The following is a 24,329-nucleotide window of genomic DNA, read 5'->3' as shown; positions in this document are numbered from 1 at the left end:
CAAGCAGGTCAAAGCTGCACCAGGACTTTGGTCTGTAAACTCCCTAGAAGGTTTACAACAAACCATTTGTGTAATCATTTCACTGTTATATCTAAAAAAACATGGGAATTTGTTATTAAAAAGAAAAAAAAGTTTCTTCTCTGTCCATGTTTCCATGTTCTTTTTTCTCTCCCTCCCCTTGTCCTTTCAGAAACCCGATAAGAGACATATATGTACGTGTCACACCGCTCCTTCCTAAGTAGCCTCAACGTCCGTCCACTCTGCCCTCTTAAATACCACCTCTCTCTGTCTCTCTCTCTCTCTCTCTCTTTCCCTCGCTGTCTCCCTGTCCATGCTTTTAAGACGTTCGTAAAAGGAGGTCTTATTGACAAAACAATCGCTCGGCGAGGCTTAAACACTGCCTTTAAAGGGGCATTATTAAATTGCAGGCAGGAAGGGGAGGGGCAGCCAAGAAGGGAAACCTGATGACCTCGCCATCGATTTTTACATTACCGGAGCGTTAGGAGAACTTAGCACAGAGATACTGACTGTAGCCAGAGAAAGGGAAAGCAGACACAGAAAGGAGGGCATTTTATATGTGACGCTTTGAGCAATTAACTGCCGCCCCTGTTGAGAGTGTCTTACGTGTGTGTGTGCAGGTAAAGGGTTGTATTGTTGAAGGACACCTTGATACCGTGGCTGTGGATTAAACCTAAATCTGGGGCAAGCTGGTAAAATTTCTGATCTGATTTTTCACATGTGCAAAAATCTATTATGGTAACACAGTTGCACTGTAAATACATGCGTGTAAGATTTGTTTGATTTTAAGGAGTGAGGATATCTTTTCCTTCACGCTGTGTACCTCTGTTATTACACAACGCTCCTACAGTGAGGTATGAGGCACAGTAGCTCACGTGTGAAAGTATCACAGCTCAGTGAAATTAGATAAAATAAAAAAGGTCAATGGACAAACTAAAATCTAACTGGTTCTGTCTGAATAAACCTCTATTTTCTGAAACAAAACTGTCGCTCATAATCTTTCCAAGGCTTCTTAGCTTCTTGTTTCTGAATCTGGCTGTAGTGGTTTGCTTTGTAAGAGGATTTTTTTTTCTTTTTTGACTGCAAACAATCTCATTAATTGTTAATAAATTGTTAAGAATTAATTCTATTGCATATGATCCTTCAGTATGTCTTCAAAATGTATTCAGAAATACAAACAGAGAAGTACAATACTGACTTTTCTTGGTGTATCTAAGTTATCACTTTTTACAGAATATTTTTGCTCATATCATATATATAACATATACATGTTTAATTAATATGAATCTATAAAGACAGCTTTGACATTTTGGCTTTGGTTTGTTCGTGTGTATTCATTAAAAACACTGAACATGTTTTTAATGAATACACAACAGTTTTTCCAACAGTTAAGTGTGTGAGCATAAGTTTTTGAGTAAGTGTGCATTTGTTTGTGTCATGTGGTGACTTATCTGTGTGTGTCTGCTGTATGGGTGTGTGGGAACAACACATTCATAAGCGTTGTGTACATGCCTGTCTTGGAAGTGTGTGACTTTGCATTTATGTGTGTGTATATACTGTATGTATGGGATGTGTCTGTGTATTTGCATTTGGGTGTGTACAGTGTTGTGTGCACATTTTCTATATATGATTCAACTGTACAAATGTGAACATGTATTACTGCGCACACACACAGGCCCTGACACACACACACACACACACACACTTTCTCCATTCAAATTGAGATTCCCTGGTGCAGAGTATTTCTGCCAATAATTCATGAGTGATCTGCGCCCCTTGCCGGCCTTTAGCATTTTTATTTAATCTGCTGAGCCCTACCGCGTGCTCGCTCATCAATAATACACACCGACATGTGTGTTAACACATCTATGGTGTGTGTGAGTGAGAGAGAGAGAGAGAGAGAGAGAGAGTGTTGTTATTATATATGTGAAAGAAAGCACATTGTACACGTGAATAAAGAGATTGTTTGTGTGTGTGTGTGTCTGTGTGCTTGTAAGCGAGAGAGGGGGAAAAAAGTGTGTTTATAATGGTCTGTGCTGTAACGTGACAGGATTGTTTTGTCAGTTGTACACGTTTTTCATCACTAGGTCTTCACCTGTTAGGATAACAGACATGGATGACCCGCAGTTCATCTGTGGCCATTCAGTGAGAACTCGGTGCAGTTCTGATGGCCCGTGTATGACGGTCAAACACACTCCCAGTAAGTGTTTTATGGTTTCTGAAGTCCTCTTTGGCTTGATTTCACAGTTGTAGACCTGATTAGGTGCAAGTGAACGCATGAGGAAGTGTGTGTGTGTAACTCTGAGGGAATTCAGACATGCACGCAATTGTGTTATGTGCGTGTGAACGAGTGTATGTTCTTCAACAGCACTGACAAACAGAATCACAGCTAGGGAAATTGACTTCAACAAATCAGTGGGTCAGGAGGTAACATCACCGGGGGTTGCTATGGAGACACCCAATGACGGGGCTTCCCAATCAGCACAACAACACGCCTGCGAAATGGCAGTTCCCCTAACGTAACCTCTCTCTCTCCTCTGCGATTGTCTCCTTTTCTCCCTCTTTCTTCTCAATCGTCTTTTTTCTTTCTCCTCTACCTCCGTCTCTCCTCCTCTGCTTCACGTCATTCTCCCTTTTTGTCCAATTCTTTGTCTTTATCTCTCCGTCAACCCATCTTTTCACTTTATTGTTTTCTCTCAATCACCCTTCCATGCTACAATGTACTGCTCGCTCAAACAACCATGCATGGAAATATGCCTGTGGACAAGCGCACACACACACACAAACATACACACACACACACACACACACACACACTTGTATACAACAAAATGTGAGGGGGCAGCGGGATCCCAGCATGCAGGGTTTAACAGCTAATACCCCTTAGATTAACCACCCCCGGTTCCCCTCTCTCTCACACACACACACACACACACACACACACACACACACACACACACACACACACACACACACACACACCATCTTCCACAAACCAAGATTAACCTCCCACGATTTACACAGTGTGTTGTTGCTCTTGCACAAATACACACATGCACACACACACACACACCTTCAGGGTGTGTTGCTATCCCCCTACCAATAAAAATAACAAACAGAATGAGAGCACACAGTCAGTCTTAAGTGACCAAGCTACTGTTCATGTGACTGTCTGTCTGACTCACACACGCACACACACACGCAAGCACACACACAAACACACACAGCTTGGCTTTATCTCAGCTGTAAGAATTGATCCCCCATGGATTTCAGAGAGGTCACGTGATTTGATAACCTCTACAGGATTCCCTCTGGTCAGGAGGCCTTTTTATGCCTCTGTGTGAGTGTGAGTGTGTGTGAGTGTGTGTGTGTGTGTGTGTGTGTGTGTGTGTGTGTGTGTGTGCATGCATTGTTTTTGGCCTGGTATAAAATGAATTCTCAATAGACTGATACACCATACCCTAATCTAACGTCTGTCTGTCTCTGAGGTCTCAGATTGAACAATGGCTGGGAATAATGTTAACATCATTAGACTGCTGGTAATGGGGATTTATCATGTCTCATCTCTTTCTCTCCCTCTCTCCTTATCTTTCTCTATTTCTCTTCATCTCTTTTTCACTCTGTCTGGCTCTTTAACTCACTCTCTCCTTCTGCTGCTCTTTGCCTTTCTGCAGTCTCCACTTTCATGCTCGTACCTAGCAACTGACTGATACTTTCAAGGATTATTTTAAGGGCCGCTCAGATCAAACACCCTTTGCCTGGGCCCTGCCTCAGTTACCCAGACTCCAGCCCATTTAATTAGACATGGCTAATAACACTAAGCATGTGCTGATAGCCATCTCTCTGATAAGACTAGCTGCACAAGGACATAGGGCCCCTTTCTACCTTTTACAGTGCTACCTAAGGTTAAAACGGCTAGTTAGCAACCTTATTTTATGGCCCTGGCCAGTCACGCTTGTGCCCAATTAACAGGCCAGTTGGCACTTACAGAGCATTAATTTGCAAAGGCAGGTTAGCAATCACGCTACGCACCTTTAAGCTCGGCTCCCTTCTAACAAGGACAACTTTACATGCTACATGCATTTTGAAAAAGTACAAAATCATAATGTGTAAAAGGATATATGGTCAGAGGACACCCAATAAAATGACTTTCAACAGTAATGATCAGAGGAAAATTTGCAGCGGCTGCTACAATTTGTTTTGTATCTTAATTAAAGTTTAAAGTGGTAGTAGCTAAATTACATGGCTAACTATGTCCCAGTAATGAGCTTTTAGGATAATCAGGCAAAAAACAAACTGGGAATAAATGTTAGTTTGACCACAAATGTGTAAACAGTGAACAAGATAATCACGATCTGATTAAAACAAATGCTAATCACTGTAAAAGGTGCGACAAAAACCCACAAACCCTAAAATAAGTCGGCCAAAGTTAAATCCTATAATTAGTCTCAGAGCTACCACTTTTCCAGTAATCATTCTTGTATAACTCGTGCATGTTGGATGTTTTTATTGGGTGTTTTCAGAATGTAGTTTGACTCTTAATTAACATGGATGTTCATGTTTGGGCTGAGTTAGGCTGTTGGTCTGGAAAATCACTCCAGGCCATATCTCTTTAGATGGATTGATCTAGATGAGGAGGATTCGGTAAGTGGTGAATGTGTGTGTGTGTGTGTGTGTGTGTGTGTGTGTGTGTGTGTGTGTGATGAAAATAGGGGAGGAGTGGAGGCATTAATTCCAATCATTAAGAACTGGGATAGCCTGGGGGGTCAAACCCCTGAGATCGACTGCATGTAAACTCTGAAACGACTTACCAGTTGTTCACTTGTAGGATGGTGAGGCCTGTGTCTTGCGCCAGCTGTTTCTTCTGTTCTTCTGACGGGTAGGGATGCTGCGGGAGAGAGAGACACAACACGTATGAGAAAAGGCTGACCACAAATTGTTTAATGAAGCTTCTTGTTGTTGAAAAAGGGATTTGATGTGCCTTTTAGTAGAGAAAGAGACGTTGCAGGGCACAGGTTGCACACACAAACAGACACACACACACACAAAACTGTACTGCATAATGAGAAGTAGAAAATAAGACGTGCGCTCATGCTCATTGGTGCATAGGTGTCAGCATGTGCCTGTGTGGATGTATACTGTAAGTATGTGTGAGCGTGTGCACATTAACGTGCCTCTCTCCCCCCAATCATTAATGGAATATGAAATCTTATAATTAATGGCAGCCAAAAAGGCAAGCCAATTAGAAAGTTAAGTGAAGTGGAGAACCAGCTCTGGTAATTAGGCAGCCTCTTACACAAATATATTCGCGTCGACGGCCCCCCTTTCACCCCGCTGCATATGTAATCAGTGAGCTGGGAATATGTAATGTTAACCCGATGGAATACAGACAAGAGAACGTAAAATCTCTCATCGTTATTGCTGCTGGTTGCTTTTATCCTCACTGCAGTCGGTGCAATAACATGACTGTGTTAAGTTTGCCACTTTGCTGGAATCATTTCTCCAGGCACTGATTGTGAGAAACAGTAAGTACAGCAAGCTGAGGTTTCATCCTTTTGAAAGGACCACCAGCTTAATATAGAAACTGGAATTTCCCCAAAATCACACATTGCTACCTCAGCAAGTAATTTAATCTAATTTAGAGTCTTTTAAATCTTAACTATCTGCCAGTGGGATGGTAGAACAACGTTACACTTACTCCAGAATAAATCAATTTAAACTTTTATTTAGTTTTTATCTTGTCTTAACGTAACTCTCAACTTGTTTCTGTTCAGTCAAGACTCATCACCTCGAGGCTGTGGCTTTTTCAGGAGTTTGTTTGTGATTAGGGCAAATGAAGATTTGCACTGATATACTACCTTACTCAAGGATTATTTTTCATTTATTTGAAGACACATTCATGACACATGATTGCACAATAAACAACAGTTCAATTGTTGGAAATAAAACCCTAACTGGCTTCAGACCCAGTGTTTAAATATAAACTACTGGCTCCATTCCCTCTTCGAGCAGCCAGCTGAAAACAGTTAAAGTCGAGCCACCTGTTTAAATATATAGAATGAATAAATCGGATAAATGTGAACTTGGGGAGTGTGTGGATTTATATTAGAGTGGGGGGGGGGGGGGGGGGGGGGGGGGTGTCACAGATGCATGGAGTCTTGCTCATGGAGGACAATGTGCTGTTCATGTCTGAGACAAGACACGGACTGTGCTGAACACCAAAGGCCATAAAAGAGGAGCAGAGGACGGAGAGGCAGAGGAGCAGAGGAAAGAATGGATTGTTGAGGGAGCAGCACTAATTGGAGAACTATGTATATTCCAAAATGCTATGTATACATTTAAGAAAGATCTAAAGATCAGGAAGACTTTTAAATCACAGTAACTTTATTATGTGTGTGTGTGTGTATATATATATATAAATATGGCTGAATGATCCATTCTACACGACAGGACCCTGACATTTATCTAGTTATCATCCCGTGACCAACAATAGGTGCCACACATACGGCTTCTGTATAGCATATACAGTATGTTTACCAAGAACACACACACACACTTAATAGTCAATCAGACGTGCAAAATCAGTGCGGCGCCAGCGTTTTCATTTTTTCATTACAGTTTTTTCAGTGCATAATGAGCAGGATTGTGTTTAATGCTGGGACAACCCAGCAGAGAGAGAGAGAGAGAGGAGACAGATTTTTTTTCCCAGCCTTCCCTTGTCCATGTGATTGGTTGTGGGGAATAGGAACACAAGGAGGCTAATTTCACGCGCTAAGTTATAATTGCATTGTCGCCTCTGGCCAAATTTGTGTCCACTTCTTTTTGTTACAACCATTTTGTGTGTGTGTGTGTGTGCATACATGCGTGTGAACTATCTGTCCATTCATATACTCTTTCTGTGTGTGTGTGTGTGTGTGTGTGTGTGTGTGTGTGTGTGTGTGGTGGGTGCGTGCAAGTCTCTTTTATACTGTAGTCTGATCAGATAATGTCAGAATTTAAATTATTGCAGCAAATCTGTGGCGCCACTTCCCTGCGTGTGTGCTGAAAGTGAGAAAACATTATTCTTTAGGGCTTGTGTCATCTGATGTCTTGACGCACTATACATATAGACACCACACACATTCATTACTCAGATATTAAAGCTAATCATGTGAACGACATGTATTTTATGTTTCTTCTCAACAAACAAAGTTGATTGAACATGAAAAGATCAGTGTGTCCATTCTACGTGTTGTAGATCTGTGGAAGCAGGAGTGTCTGCCTCGTGATATCTGGGGGCTGCGGCCACGCCGGGGGCCACAATACAGCACAAATACACCCTGTCTCAATGCTTCCGTCCCTCTAGCTTTGCAGCACACACACACGCAGGCAGACAGATATACACAACTAGTCACACACAGGCCGACACACACAAAATCTCAGACAACAGCACTGGGAGAAAAATGTGCTTACTGGCATGAGGGTGTTCTCCTCAACACACATCCTGCCAGAGGTGAAATGTAACCAAGTACATTTACTCAAGCGCAGAATTTATGTGCAATGTTGAGGTTTTTCTTCTACTGACAAAGTTACCCAACAGTTTGTAAAGGTAAAGTTTTACACTAGCAACAACAGGAAAATTGTGTTTACACATTAATGCATCAGTAATAATAACTTCATTGTATAACATATAATAATATAACATACAGAAGCCATTCTGCTGCATAATGAGTACGTTTGATATTTTAAAGTCACAATAAGGTTTTTTGGCTTTAACTTATCATTATAAAGCAAATGTTGATGCACCATGTAATGGCTACAGAACAATGACACCATCTGTGCTTTGACTGGTTCCACATAAGCCTCACTTTCACTGTGCAAATCTCTCTGCCGCCAGGTACGAAAAATCTCCCGGTAGAGGAAATGGCGTACAATGGAACAAGTGGTGGAACAAGTGGTGGAAACTCTTCCTGGCAAAAGTAAAAGAGCCCTGTTGTCGTCAGAGACAAAGAAGGCGAAGAGGGAGAGCGATAGAACTCGAGGTAAAACAAGAGTGAACCTCAGACGGGCATTCACTCGGTGAACAGAGCTCCGGGACTTGAGAGGGTTCAAAACCAGTATTTGGTTGGCATTATTTCCAATATATCAGTAATTAACAACTTTGGTTATACTCTGCCTTTATCATAACACTGAAAACAGAAAGCAATCTGGTCTTTGTGACAGAGGCACCAACACTTTTACCACCAAAGGTGAGGGGAGGGCATTGAAAAGTTGTCTGTTTCCACTTTAGGTGCATTTAGCTGATTATTTAAATTTACTGACTGCAAGATTCCTACTTGCAGTTGAGTGTTTTTACTTTGTGGTGTTGCTACTTTACCTAAGGAAAGGATCTGAAATCTTCCACCACTGCATTCTCTGACTAATACAACCTTTAAAGTGACACATGTACCAGAGTTTTCATGTAATGGAAGAGTTACCAGGAAGAGCTGCCAGAAACATCAAAACTGTTTTTGTCCTCCTTTTTTCTAAACCACCAAATTAGCTCCTATCTGTCAAAACAATGTGATTTAGTTTCTCGCTTAGCAACAAGTCACCCAGTTTTAATATTGTCTGTGAGTGATTCTGGTCTCTTTTAATGGCCTTTGGCTGTGGTTCAGCGGGTTGAGAGAGAGAGAGAGAGAGAGAGAGAGAGAGAGAGAGAGAGAGAGAGAGTGAGAGTGAGAGAGAGAAAGGCCTTTAGTGAGAAAAGCAATAACATGTTCTTTAAAAGAGCAGATGGAAAGTTTCTGCGCATCCTTCCCTCCCTTCCCTCTTCCCTCCGCCTATCTTAATGATATGTCTTCTCCAAATATACAACTCCTTTCATGAGAATTTCCACCCAGCTCGCCACTCTCTGCTGGGCTCTGAGCATGTGGGTGCCAGGAGGGGTGTGTGTCTTTTCACTTCTCTCTCTCTTCTGTGTGTCTTATCAATCCCAGAGTGTGTGCGTGTGCATGCGTGGGTGTGTTATGTTGTGTGTGTCCATTTGAGTCAAAGATTTTGCTTGTGTGCGTTTGTATTAGGACGTTCATCTTTGCACAGACATGAGAGTGTGTGTTTATGTGTACGTGTTTGTTCTCATTTGAGCCACTGAGCTTGATGGGCCTACGAGTAAGTTCAGCCGTGCATGGTCATATGTGTGTGTGTGTGTGTGTGTGTGTGTGTGTGTGTGGGTGGGTGAGTAACAGAGCATCAGTAACATCCCCTCCCTGTCTGACCGTCTTCCTCTCTGACCCCCTCAGACAAGAACAAGAGAGAGACAGATAGACGGAAAGAAGAAGGAAAGAGGAAAAGAGGGAAGGAGGAGGCAAGGGAGGAAACATGGAAATGGATATCTGGAGCCCCAGGGGTTTAACAAAGAGATAAGAGCATAAATATTCTGCAAGACCCCTCTTTACTCCCCCTGTCCCATGCCTAACCCAGAAGAAAACTATTTTGGGCAGAGTGATAGAAACAATGTCAACTGTTACATTTACCGATTATACATTAAAGATGCTACAAAAACAAGAGTAACCAGATTAGAGTCGTGTATATTGAACAGCCGCACACCAGCTGAGACATGAGTTATGCTTCCGATTTCCTTCTTTTTCACTTATGTCTGAGAAACCTGAAGATAGAGTGGTTTTCAGTATGCCATTAGCTTGGTGCCCTGCTCAAGGTCACTTTGACAACACATGGCTTTTGTGCTGACTGAACCTTTGACCTTTACAACCCATCAAAATCTTAATCTCATCTGCAGAGGCAATAACTCGCTGAAACTTTAACAGACATTAAAAAAAAAGAAGGAACTTACTGAAGGTCATGGCTTCCTAATTCTTATGTTCGCAACTTGTAAACCGCATAAAGCCTCACCTTTGTCTCTCAGTATAAGTAAGAGGGGTGAAGAAAAGAAAAAAAAAAGACAGAACAAGTCTGAGTCACTCTTTTGTCAGAGATGCTCCACTTCATCATGAGGCGAGGGCTGTTTCAAAAATGTCTTTTATCTTGCTGCTGTTCTCCCTTCTCTTCATCTCGCCTCCTCAGCAAAAACCAGTTCTCTTTTCTAGTCTCTCTCTGGCTGTCTCTTCCCCTCAGTGCTGGGAATACTCCGACTTTTTACTTTAAATTTGGCTTTGGCTCAAGAGTAAGTCATCAAGGTATCCATCCTTTAAAAATGACAGAAACACAGACAGAATAACACTATAACGTGATTTTACACGTTTCTGTTTTGGATACTCATACCAGATAAACATCAAATACGTTTGTGTAAATATTTAAATATCCCTACTTATACACTGGATTTTAAATGAAAGAATATATTTTACTGTTACAACTCCAACTTCATGTGTGTGACTCCGTCCTTGTAAACCAATTCACTTCAGCCACAGTCCTCTCAGTCCTGTCCCTTCCTTAGCCATTAGTGTCACGGTGTTATCATTGCATATATTTCTATTTAAGGCTGTGCTTCCCAAGCCTCTGTGCATCCCATTAAAAAGGCTTGACATGCCACATTAGCTTTATAAAACTGCAACATGATGGAGGGAGGAATAAGAGAGAGGAAAACCATCATATGCTGTCACATTCATGTGATGTCCCTCAAAAAGAGGCCATGTCACTGCACAGTCTGAGGACTACAGGCATGGCTCAGTTTGTATTCTGAGTTAGCTTTCTTTACCACCAGATGGTTGGGATTTGCCACAAGGTACAAGGATGCCTGAAAATGCAACAAATCGCAGTAAACAACTTGTGAGTGTGCAACAACGTACTATACTGAACTTTTTTTTTTTTGTTATTAACAAGATGCTTTTGCTTGTTTCTTTTCCCAGCACACTCATAACAGAAGCTTAGCTGTCCTGACACTGTGAATCCCAACAACCTAAAAGTTACAGCAAACACCTTTACAACAGCATTATTAATGCTTATTCACTTGCATGTGCCTGGTGAGGTAAAAGTGAACAGCCTTGACTTGGCCAGGTCTATTCCCCTCACTGTTCCCAGGTCAAATCTCTGTGGAAACTGAGCTGCCCATCAGGAATGCCTGACGGCTAATCCGGGGGCCTTTTTGGCTAGAAGGGCATCAGAGTATCATACCAAACTGTCTTACACACACACACACACACGCACACACACACACACACACACACACACACACACACACTCACTCACGAACACACAGTTTACTGGAAGTGTAGTATTGCTCCTGCCAGAAGTGTATGAGATTACCTTAAATATTTGGGGAGGCAAGCACATTGTTATGCTAACAACAAATGCCCAGAACCCTGAGCATGAGCAGACTTTAAAACAAGCGTTCCAAACTGTAAGCCTGTTGTATCTCATACAGCAAGCCTCCAATTTCCCAAATTTCTTGCTCATTCAGTGGAAGTTTCATCCTCTGTGTGTGTGCTCACGCTGCGCTGTGAGAGCTACGCCATTTCAAATTCCTTTCTGTGTAGGTGGCATCGACTGACATCCCTTTGACTTCATTAGGGAGCAGGGACCCGGCAACAAAGCTGGCTCTGGGAGAAAGGGGGGATTAAAGAAAAAAAGAAAAGGGAGTGAGGGCGAACAAAACAACAACAGAAAAAAACAAAGCACCCCTAACCTAATTTCCTCTGATTCGGGCTGCTCCGATGCAAAATAACAAAACAGAGCAAAAACGGATCTTTTGAGAGACTCAAAATGAACCAACTACACGATGAGAGTTTCAGAGTGTCCTCTGCAAAGTCTACGCAAGATAAACACGCTCCATTTTAGTGCTGTAAGGCGCAAAAAAAAAGCAGAAATGTAGTCTCTTATGGCGTTGAACTATGTTAAATCAACTTAAAGCTTGTAGCATGAATAATTCACCACTGCTCTTTTTCAAAACCTCAATTTATACACCAAAAATGGCAAAGAAACCCCTTTTCAAACTGTTTTTGCCATCAAATCTCTCTATCTCTTCTGAAAATAAAGAAAACTGAGAAAAAAACAGATGTTCTAGGTCTTTTTATTCATTAATGAGCATTTTCCCTCTCAAAAAACAGCTTTTGTTGATTTAGGGAAATCTCACAGCGCTCTTGCCTATGGGAATGAGATAAATCTAGTTAGCTGGTGAGGCAAAGGGTGAAAAGTATGTCATTAAAGCTCTAGTACAAAGTGGATTAGACAATGTACAGCATTAACAGCTTCTCCACTGTGATAATTGATGATTAGCATCATTCGTCGCTTTTCTAAAACTCTACGGGCACATAACTAAAGGGTGCATAATGCAGGGCAGCATTATGCACCACTGTGGCTGGAGCCGCTGTGCTACAGGGTGTGAACAATGATCCATGTGCCTTTACTGTTGGGTGGGTCTCTAGCCTATGTGTATACTGAAGCTTATAGCATGTATGCACATGACCAAGCCTCAAGTCTTAACAATGCGCTGTATTGTAGTGTTTAACACAGAATGTGAAGGGTAAGGTTTGTTGATACTGAAGGAAAACATCTCATATTATGTGCTACATGTGTGGTGTCTTTACTCTCTGGTTGCTTTCACTAAGAGCAAGGGCGTGCTTCATTAGTCCTCCCATTTCCAGCTCAGGGGAGGCTAAATTTATTAAGGGGGCCGGATGTTGCACAACACCTGCTGCTGTGCTTCCCTCTGTGCAATAAAGGGAAGGGGGTGCAGCATGATAGCTAGTGCTAGTGGTAAACGCTGCTCGTTGGACTGAGGCTGATGAGCTGGGGCTAATTCAGGGGGTGATTATGTAGTTTGCTGGACCACTAAACCTCTTTAAGCCCATAATTACCGCCTATTTGAGCGAGGGGAGGCACTCCAAAGCAATCGGTACTTGCACCAAGCGGCGCAGTGAACGGCAGCCACAGCTGGAGGTGGGCTGCCTCAGGGCTGCCTAGGATGGAGGGGGTGTGTAAATGGGGAGTAGGTGGGATCCACAAAGCCTCATCCCAGTCAGGTACCACAGAAAGCTGAGAGAAAACAGCGGGATGCACCTCAGAGCACCCAGTATGTTACACTTCAAGCTACAGTGCTTGGAGCTAGCATTCTAGCAGTGATCTCTAAACCTAAAAACAAATGTTCTCTTGTTGCACACAGCTACAATACACAGATTTTGTTAGACGGAGATGCAGAGAAACAATGTGCTATTACAGGAGAGTTCAAAGCAACAAAAAAGAGATTTAGGGGGATCTATTGACAGAAATAACACGTGCATAATTCTGTTTTCATAGTGTATAACCACCTGAATCACTGTGCTTTTGTTAGCTTAGAATGAGCCTGTCATATCTATACAGGGACCAGGTCCTCTTCCATGGACCCCGACATGTTGCACCACCATGTTTCTACAGTAGCTCAGAACGGACAAACCCAACACTGACTCTAGAGGGGAGCTTTCAGGTTTTTACGTTACCCGAAAGTGAGCGTAGGTTCTCCGATATGTTTGGAAAGGAAAGTAAGGTCTGTAAGGTCACCGCTAGATGCCACTAAATCGTACACACTGGTCCTTTAAACAAACAAGTTGCAGACTTCCTAACAACATAAACCCCGTGGACTCGATTACACTTTTAAGTAAGCGATGAGCGAGGCTGGTTATGCCATTGAGGTGAGAAACTTCTTTTTATAATCGGTGTCCGTGACATACAAGAGGGAATAAGATTCTCAGATTGCACTTAGACCACGGGGGATTCCGTTTCATTTCACCTGACTTTCAAGGAAATTTGACTTTACGTAATGCCACTGAAATCTGATCTCTCTGAGGAAGCAATTTGGGGACCACAGAACATTCTAATAACCCTGGCGATATTATTATGTTATTATCATAATTACCCTTTTGCTCCCGACGTTTTAATTAGAAACTCACCGTTGGCCCCTAGGGGGGTGAAAGGAACCTGGGTTGGGGGAACGCTGAAACTAGGTAAAGGTATTTCACAATTGCTCCCTTATGCTCTTTGGAGCGGCAAGCATTGGAGGGAAGGAGGACACAGCTGACGCTACTGAAAAATAAAGCTTTCGCACCCTACCTCCCTCCTCTGTCTTTCTTTGACATCTCTGTCATTCAAAGTACACCTACACCCCTCCCTCCTTCCTCTCATCCCTCTATCTCCCCATCTTTCTCACTCATCTCCACCGCCTCCATCCCTCTGTTCTATATTTAGCATTTTGCTTAACTATCTCATGCTGCCTCCTTTTCTCCCCTCTTTTCTTCCACCTCCACTTAACTCCTCTCTTTACATTGAGCTCTCATCTTTTCCTTCTGTTTTAATATCCTCGCCTCAGTTTCCTCAGCCAAATGCTTCCCTCCATCTCCCTCTTCGCCTTTCTCGCTCTCTCCTCATCTCTCTCTGCTCGTCTTCAGCAGCAGAGGGCCTTCTCCATCAGTGCACCGCTTTTACAAATCAATGACTTAATCTGTCGTAACAAACAAGTGAGCAGCACCCTCAGCCGTGTTCACTTCCCCCCGCCATCGCTAGCACTACAACAGCACGCCTCTGACAGAGTGGAAGGAGCGAACAGAGAAAAGAGCTGACCAATATTCTATGTCAAACATATATAGCGGAGAGAGAGTGTCAAAAGACAGACAAAAGTAATAAGGAAGGACATGAGGAGAGGAGGAATAAATACCTTTGAAATAAGGGGACATGAAGCAAAAAAAAAAAAAAAAAAAAAAAAAAAGGAGAGTAAAAAGTGAGAAAAATGAAACTGTGCGTTGGTGTGGGTTTTCCCACATTTCCACATCTCCTCAGCCCTCAGCTCTGTCCAACTCCTCTACCATGAGTTATTTCCTGTCTGCATTCACCACCTGGTTCACTAGCTATGATTTCTCTCACTCCACTGGACAAACACACACACAAGTACACACACCACAGACAAACACACACACATACATGTCCACATGCATACTTGTGTGTGTGTGTGTGTCACAGATGCACTTACAACACACACCTGATCGTCCCCCTCCACAGGGCCACACTGGGTCAGCTGCCCAAGTGTAAACATACTACCAGCCTATGGCCATACCTTCCATGCCACCTGCTTCTGGTGCATTATGAGCCACACAGAAAACTTCAATCATAAGATTGTAAGGCAAGTAGGTGTAAATGATGAGTTACGGGTACATACCACAGGATATCTCATCTATAAATCATTGCTCTCTCCCCTACGTCTTTGAAACAGCACAAGTGCAACAGTATTGCTATGATATCATGGTTCAAGGCCATTAAAATGTAAGGCAACACAGCTGTACATTATAGAAAAATGAAATGAGAGGGAGTCATGGAAGAAAGGAGGAGAGGCAGAGAAGTCAGAAAGGCAGAAGGAATGCATAAAAGATAGGAAACCCTTATGGTTTTTCAGAAAGAAGTGTTTTGTCTGAGAAGGGAGACGGAGACAGAGTGTAGGGGAAAGAGAGGGTTCACGCATGAGAGAGAATACAAGTGGGAGGAACTGAATTGATAAATTAGTTCAGCCAACGCACAAACTGATTACCACAACGGCAAAGCCACAGGATCCATCGAGCACACGCATGGAATGAGGCACGCACACACTCACTCACGGCACTTACAAAAGAGACATAAAGCTGACACATACAAATAATAGCGCAACTGCATATGCAATCACAGACAGATGCACGCACACGCACACGCACACACACACACATACACACACACACACACACACACCAAATGTATCTAGGGCAGGCTGCTGCAGTTGCTGTAAGTAAAAGGTATTGAGCTGCTGACTCCAGCCAGAAAAGATCCCACAATCCTCTGGATCACCAAACACAGCCTAATGGATAATGGCTAACAGCTAGCGCTAATGTGATTTCACACTTAGCAGAGTTAATATATCACTAGCTGAACAACATCATGCTACACACAGATATGCTAAACTCTGTTTCTTGAAAGGAGGTGAACATTTTGCTGCCAAAGCTTGATTTAATAAGTTTTAAATACATTTTTTTTTTTTTTTTTTTTAAAGGAAGTATTTTGGAGGTTATGTGTTTGCTTACAGCGAGAATGAGAGACTAGCGTTGCTAATCTCAAAGTGTTGGACAGAAGCTTTCCATCAAGCTAACCACAGACCTATGACAATATTTTTCCCTGACTCTTCCACACGTCAACTTGCCACTCACTCTCCAATAAATACCACAGTGATGGTGGGGAACTCCACACCCCACCCAGCCAATGACGTCACTACTAAGGGCCTATGTTAAAGTGTGTGTGCGTGGATGTACGTTTGCATCAGAGTGTGTGTGTGTGTTTTTGTGCGTCCGAGGGCTGAGAGTGAGCCTCTTCTTCGGATTTGCAGATCATCGTAAACTGATTAGTGGGTACCAAACCAAGAGTGATTTTGCACATCCAAGTTAATGGGCCTTTGTCCCACTCCGAAGACACACACATTCACGCACACACACGCACTTATCACACACAGCTGATAATGAAAAATAGAACTAGTGTGAAACACAGCTTCAGCATGAAGCCATCAATCATTCTGACGTACAACAATGAAACCACACACTGAACTGTTTCATAGTTTCCCAACTATGAAATTATATGAGGGGACGGGGAGAGGAGAGAGGGAGAGAAGGATGACAAAGAAAAGACGAGATGGTAGATGGTAATGATGGTGACAAGGTAATTGAAAATTCAAGACTGGTGTTATTCCCTCACCTTTACGTTTAATCTCTGGAACTTAAACACCTTGAAAACATTACCAAAAAAAAAAACTGAGGTGTTTTTGAGCCTGGAAATGTTCAAGAGCAGTTTGTAAAGAAAATGAATAAATAAATAAATAATGAAAATGTCAAAAAAGAAACTAAAAAGACGCTTTTTAAGTTTGAATATGAACTGATTTGTGTGTGTGTACGTGAGTGTGTGTGTGTGTGTGTGTGTAATGTGTGTAATTGTTGGCAGCCATATAAGATCTCTTGTGACTGCTGATCCCCTCCAGTGCTACTGACCGACCTTGAGGGTCTGTAAAGTTCTCACGTTCTCAAGGAAACACATCGACCCACCCCTCAGCTAAGGCCAGATCAACACACACACACACACACACACACAGGCTTGGTTGTGGTCTAGCTCTATGGCAGCCATTTTGGAAAAGTTCAAAGGTGACATGAATTAAAAGTTAACTGCCCTTGAGGGCTTTTAAATAGAGGGGTAAAATGATACAAGAGGAACAGAGGAGAAAGTGGGGGGAAAAGACTGAAATAAAGGGTTGTCAGAAATGTAGCAGGACTTTGTAAAAAACCTGACCTGGACTAACATATATCTATATAAATAACTACAACTTATTCTTCAGCCTGCTTTCTGTCATTGACAGTCTGTGATTCAGGCTCTGAACTGACCCAATGTGATAAAACCAAACCAAGTGAAACGTCAAAAAGTAACTCAGGATACACAAACCACATCAAAAGGTGAGGGAACCACTATACTGATTCTAAATCAGATGAATATAATGAATAATGAATAACACAAATCATAAAAGTAAATAGGAAGTTTGTTTTTCTGAACAGTAAGTCACAACAGGATGTATTAATCTTAGAATTTGACCAGCCAATGTCAAAAATTATAATAAAATTGTAATACCAGCACAATCTTCCAAAATGCCCACATCTGCCATGTGTCAGTCTTTCTACCCACCTACTGTATCCCACTATCATCTTTTCATCCATCCATCATTCCATCCATCCATCATGAAACAGATGGCCTTTCAGGAGCCCATGTCAGGACTGATGGCTTCCCTCTGCCCTGGCTATACCATTACCCCGCCCCTCCACCAACACCTCCAGAACCCCACACATAACACAGACGCACAAACACACACAATCTCGCACACCTCCTGTCCCTTACACCTCCACCAGATGGACCATTCTTACTATAAGCTATCTTCTCCCACGCACCATCTACCCTCCTGGAAAAGACCGGTTATCGGCCTATCAGCTTTTAATACACACACACAAAAAAGAACGCGTGTATTCACTTTTGGAAATGGTTGCAAAGAGCAAGCGTGTGAGTAGCAAGTATGTGTGTCTGTGAGGGTCAGTTCACAAAGAGAAGCCCCCAAAGAGAGCTGTCTGCCTTTGGTCCCTGGGGCCTGTCAAGAGGGATAATTGATGATGTTTTCATTACAAGGTGTGGGGTAATGTGGGGGTTGGAGCACAGTATGAGTGTGTGTGAGTGTAGTGGGGGGGTGGGGGGGGGGGGGGGGGGGGTAGGCAGGTTGACTCAGCTGCCTTCTCTTTGACACCAACCACTCCTGCGATTGGTACGGACAAGTCATTGCTTCCAAATGCCCTCATATAAACACACACTCACACTCTAAAGCAATCACACACACACACACACACACACATTTACACAAACACTAGCCCTCACAAATAGATACACACGCACACAAACACACAGCCCAAAGCCAATTCCATTCCCAGAGATAAAGTATCTGAAACCAAATAAAAATGCTGAGAATAAGACTAACTTGTTCTCTTGTTTTCCTCTGCCGCTCTGTCTCGTCACAGTGTCACGCCAGGCCTTTGGCAGATCTGTCCATCTGTCTGTCGTCTCTTAAGACCTCTTTGAAATCCTAATGCTGTGGCGCCTAAGATTCTGACTGCCACTTAGATTGAATTAAGACCTAATCGGAGACACCAGGCCACACAGGCCACTATATTACTTTACAGTATCAAGATGGACATCATGCCTTTGTTGTCGTTTATGAATAAATGAATGAAAACACTTAAAAAGTCAGCTGATGTTCTCCTTTTTAAGCCCTCTTCCTGATGTCTTTTCAAAGCTATTAACGAGGCGTCCCAGTGGCTTGATAGGTCAATTGAAATTATTTTTCATGAGAAACTTAATTTGTGCAGTGGCTAACTAAGATAAACAAATCTAACAACAATCACGGGACAACCGTAATCACAAACAGGAAAAAAATACGTGCAAAGCCTCTGTTATCTGGATTCATTTCAAGCATCGTACCTTTTTCATCCTGTATGTCATCTCCTTTTCTCTTACTCCTTTTCCTCTTATCACAATTGACTCATAAAGGCAAAACTGGGCAAAAGTAAGTATGAAGACAGGAACAGTAGGATAACACCCTTTCAGGCCTGTGTTGCCATGGCGTGTTAAGGTTGCCTCGGGTGACCAGGGTGCTGACTTGTCCAGGTTCAGCAAACAGCTGAAGACCAATGGCATCTGAGGCGATGTTGTTAATTTTCAAAAACGTCTGGACAATAAAGAGGAGTATCCTCTGCACTGTTTCTCTGTCTTGTTTAATCTAAGCTATCATGATATGAGGGAAAATCTCTTGCCCGTAATGATTAGTGCACCTATCCATCCATCCATCCACATATCACCCCTCCCCTTCCACCCTACACACCCAGTCGAGATTCCTCCACCACCCAGGGCCCACAACAGCGAGGCTCCTGGCCTCCTCTGCTAGCGCAGAAATGAATTATATCACTTTTCACACCTGTTTCTGCTCAAAACCCCTGCTGCACGCTGCTGTGGGGGGGAACAGCGCTCCCCAGCTCAGCTACATCTGCGTACGCGAGCGGTTAAATTAGACTCTAATTGTATTAACGGGGGATTATGCCTTCCAGTTGGATTTTTTTATATTCTCTCTCTGTGCATTTTACACGTTTTAAGGGGAGAAAGGAGGAGGGGGGGGGAAAAGCAGCTCATTGAGGGTTTGCGGGTTGGCTTCTTTTATGAGCTGCGATCACGGCTGCCCCTCGTTACACTGAGTCTGTGTACAAATAGGAGGGGAGGAGAGCCAGAATGAGAGAGTGTTAGTGATAATGTGTATGAGAGTGTGTGTCCCAGTCTGCCAGGCTAATATACCGATGCGAACACTCTGAATGCCAAACCCCCCTGCCCTTCCTTTCCACACATACACACACACACACACCTACTTCAGTTTAGCAAGGCAACAATCTAAACGGGGATACGGGTGGTGTGTGTAGTAGGGAGGCGGGGGGTGAATTCCATCTAATTACTCTATCACATAATTTCACAAATTGCCTTTTCATAGGGGAGTGGAGAGCAGAGCACAGGGCGCGTTGGGGATTTGAGGCTTGAGCTTTCATTTACTACTCATTTCTTGTTAAATTAAACAAGAAAATACCATTTGTGAGGAAAGGAGGGTGCAAGCGGGGGGTAGGTGGATTCCAACTGCACAATAGGAGGAACGGAGACTGGGTACCAGCTATTTCTTCATCTCAAGGCCTGTCTCTTTGGTTGATACACAAAGCAACGAGGAAGCTCAGTCAGTTATGCAATCACTTTAGAACTGATGCTTCAATTTAAATAATTTTGTTAAACATATCTTTGTAATATAGTTATTTCAGGAAAAAAAAATCATCAGTATACCTCTGATCAATATCTACAAGTTTTAACACATCCTCACTGATGTCAAGCAGCTATAAGGATGAGTTTGTCACTTGGAGAAAAACATTTTTGATGAGCTATCTTGTCAAATATCCCATTCATTTAGTCCGTAAAACCAAAAGACTGCTCATTGTCACAACATATGTTTAATTAAGAATGTCGGTGGAAAACAAACATCAAAATGAGACGAGGACACAAGTGGAGAAGCCCCCCGCCTCCTTTATTTTGGTTCCCCACCAAGTTTGCAGCTGCATGTCAGGCTGGCAGCGAGCTCCGTGGTGCGGCCATTTGTGACAAGCGGTAAATGCTAATGTTTTGTAGTTGCTCCAAGTCAGAGCAGCCAAATTCTTCTGATGAACTTGTCCCACAAGCGCTGTCGACAACACATGAGCTCATTGGGCGTGTTGGAGAGAACTCAGCGAGCTGCGACTGTCGTCATCGTCACAAATTCAATACCACTGCTCTGCCTGTCACTCTACTCATCGCACAACAGATAGAAGCGCAGTGGAAAAGCTATTCCACCTATTTGTCCCCATTTCTTGACTTGTTTCTATTGATGATACCAGTAATCTAGGAAATTTCAACTTTTTCTGCTCTTGATGTTCATGCTTATAACAAACATGACACTCTCTGCTTTAAAATATTTCCCATTCCTGCTAGAATAAGACACTGAAAATTAGCATCATCGATGGATAAGTGAGCAGAGATTGCAGAAATAATTTCAAAACAAGCCAAAAAAACAAAAAAAAAAAACAAACAAACAACACACATACAGCCATATGAATGCCACCTACCACCTACCCTGCTGGTGCACTCACAGTCTCAGTTTGCCACCCACCTTCCCCTTCCGCTCCAGCACAAAGGGAAGTCCCCTGAGGGTCCAAGTGTGAGGGCGAATAACACAAAATACACCAAGGTGGGTATCGATACATCTAACCCAGATCGTTTTTATTTTTTTCTGGCTTATTTATTATACTTGAGAAACAACAGATCCTGACTCCCTTATTGAGGTTTGTGTGGTGCCAAAGCACTGTGTCATGAATATGTGTGTATGCATGCATCTGTGTGTGCCTAATTGGCATTGTGTCTATCTCTAAGAGGCCAGACTCGCATCCTCCATCCCTCTGTGAGACAAAGGCAGGCCAGTTGACGATGCTGTGGATGAGCCTGAATCAGCTGTCCATGCTTATGTTTGTACCAGCAGAGACAGCGAGACATACTGCCAGTGTAAGAGATACTGTAAATGTTTTTGCATCAGAGGTGCTATGTGTAGCACTTATAAACACGAACATATAGTGATTAAATTAATAGTGACACTGAAGAACGATTAGTGTAAACAAATGAGACCACAGTGAGCATTTATCTGACACCAGCGGTATTGTTAATGCCAGTATTTCTCAAAATTAAGACCACATTTCCCATAAACAAAGAAGAAGTTGCTGCTCTCTGCCTGGGTTTCATTTCTGTCTGGCTTCACTGATGAGAATAAACATATTGGAAGTGATTTTTCCATCAACCTTTGAGTTTACTACAGAGTTTTAAAAGCTGTGCGCGCTGAAGGAACAGCAGCCTCTTCCTGTTTTGTGCCATAACGCAATTTACCCTGTGTACCATTGTGTGTCTGTATGTGTGCATGTTTTAGTCCTTCTTTCCCTTCTGCCTGAGAGAAGGAAAAGGTTGATGGATCCTCCTTATCCCCCACTTCACCTCCTTGCCTTCTCCTTCTCTTCTTCTTCTTCTCTCCCTCGCTCCCTTGGCACTCACTTACATCCTACCCACTGTTTGAGATCTAACAGTGCAGAAGCCTCCCATAAGCCCGACTCATGGTGTAATATGACACAGTAGGTGTGTTTCTGTGTGTGCGTTTCACTAGGCATGAACTGTATTTCCACAGACAGGATGTGTGTATGTTTCAAACACCTTTCCTCTGTGGCCCCTGAAGATTTCGGAGGGTGTATGGGTTGAGGTCAGGGAGTTGGAGGAGAGGTTTGCATGTATGTGTGATGATGTGTGTGTGTGTATGTGTGTGCAGGGTGATGGAGAGCTGGTGGTTTGTTAAGGAGGTGGAGTGGGTCAGATGGGAAGGGGAGAGCACAAAGAGAAACAAAAAGTATAAGAAGGCTTGTGAGATGTTTGTGCACATGTGCTGTGTACACATATACGGTAAAAATCTCTGCCTATATGTCCCACAAAAGTGTACACCAAAGTAAAAGTTCCTCCAATTTGCCTTTAACATTGCTGGAAACAGAAGAAGACACTGTATAATGTGTACCAGCAACATCAAAAACAGGCTACAAATAAATAAATAAATGTGAAGCCCATGCAATATCCATAATCCAACAACCAAATTACTTTCCAGAGCATCCTCCCTGTTGGCTTGTGCAATTCAAACCAACACCCACTCAGCCAAACTATCGTGTTCTCCACAAACTCCTGACATAGGCAGAATCTGTGTGACGCAAGCCCGGCTGAAGTTAGTTCTGAAACATATTTCCTTAACTATATTGCACTAGATTCCAATTGTTATCAGGAGATTGACTCAGTAAAGGTGTCATTATTTCAAAAGCTTTTTTTACTCCATCTAAGATGCATGTGAGTGTAAGTTCCATCAATGTGTTTGTGTCTTTGTGTCATTATCATATTCAGTGATGATTTTAACCTTAATTTCCCCAAAGGGATCACTGAAATGTAAATATATTGTTAATGCTGTCAGTTATATAGATTAGCACAGAGCATGCTGAAAAACTTTATTGTGTCTCTGTCCTGAAGCTCCTGGTGGAAATTCTGCAATAAGTTATACAGAAGAGTTTGCTCTGACCCTAAGAGGTCCATAAACTACAGTGTACTTTTTATTTAACTCTGTATGTGGACAAGTTTCTATTTATTCTCATCCTCCTTTCCTTTTCAGAGGTATTAAGAGATGTTGAAATAATGTCGAGCAAAGCTAACTGTGCCTAGAGCATTGATTGTGTTTGAAATGAATAGAAACTTGTGTTCTATTCTATTTACTGCTGGCTCCATTTTAACAGTCACATTGGTGTCTTCCAGTGTCAAAATACATTTTTTCCCCACGCTATTTTCCCCTCAGACAATATGTGATGCTGTCAGCTGGTGCTAACGGCATTGGTATTCTCTGCTATAATTGCGTAAAAATAAAGCCAAACCACAGGCCTTTGCAGCATCCCAGGCATCTGTTAAATAATGACAGATTTGTTCTTAATAAGGTTCATCTATGTATCTGCAGCAGTTATGGCCAGGGGCGTCTCTCCTTGGCTTCAACCTTATTCAGTTTCAGCAGATGAGGAGTGAGAGCGCAGGCTGCCGAGATCACCGGCAGATTACACAGGCCTCTGTCTTTGAAGTGTTCACCGTACAAACCGGGATACAGTGTGGAGGAGGGGGTGGGGTGGGGGGCTCTGGTGGTGTGTATGTGAGTGTCGGTGAGTGTGTCAGTGTCTGGGGGTGTGTGCGTATGTGTGTTCCTTTGCGTGGAAGTGTATTTGTGTCAAGTAAGAAAGGAGTAGAGCTAGAAAGATAGAAAATGTGTGTGTGTCTAAGAGTAAGAAAGCCTGTGGCTGTGAAGTGAAGTTCAGTGCGCACACGTGATATGAAACTGAGAGCGATTGAGAACAAATGCTGTTTCATTCAACTCACTGTTAGGTGCTGGAAGAGCCATGCTCTCATGATGTTGGTGGCCACCTTAGGGAAGATCCCTCTCTTCTTGTTGCGTTTCTTTTCCTTATCCGGGTCGTCGTCATCCCCTGTGCTCGGTGAGGCCACGCTGTTGTCCAGGCCATCACCTGTCACATGACAAGAAACAGGAAGAGACAGCGGAGATCAGACACACAGTTTGTTTACTTCCTGCATTCGCTGCGCCTCTGCGTTCAAAGGGAATAAATACGATTTTGAAGGAATTCTGGAGGGCTTTGTATGCACAGACGGAGGGG

General features: G+C 42.8%; 1 protein-coding gene across 1 annotated transcript in view; it reads right to left on the bottom strand.

Moving 5' to 3' along the window:
- LOC121189830 (homeobox protein Meis1) overlaps positions 1–24,329 on the bottom strand; it is an 82,016-nt gene that overhangs the window by 19,562 nt on the left and 38,125 nt on the right. The window contains exons 8-9 of the mRNA XM_041050298.1: positions 24,037–24,182; positions 4,830–4,906 (exon numbers count right to left, since the gene is read on the bottom strand). Coding sequence (XP_040906232.1) covers positions 4,830–4,906; positions 24,037–24,182 — 223 coding nt within the window. The remainder of the gene's footprint in view (positions 1–4,829; positions 4,907–24,036; positions 24,183–24,329) is intronic.

This window comes from Toxotes jaculatrix, chromosome 11 (assembly GCF_017976425.1).
Source record: "Toxotes jaculatrix isolate fToxJac2 chromosome 11, fToxJac2.pri, whole genome shotgun sequence".
NCBI classification, from domain to species: domain Eukaryota; kingdom Metazoa; phylum Chordata; class Actinopteri; family Toxotidae; genus Toxotes; species Toxotes jaculatrix.
Note: the sequence above shows the minus strand (reverse complement) of the source record. Positions and strands in the feature narration are given on the sequence as shown.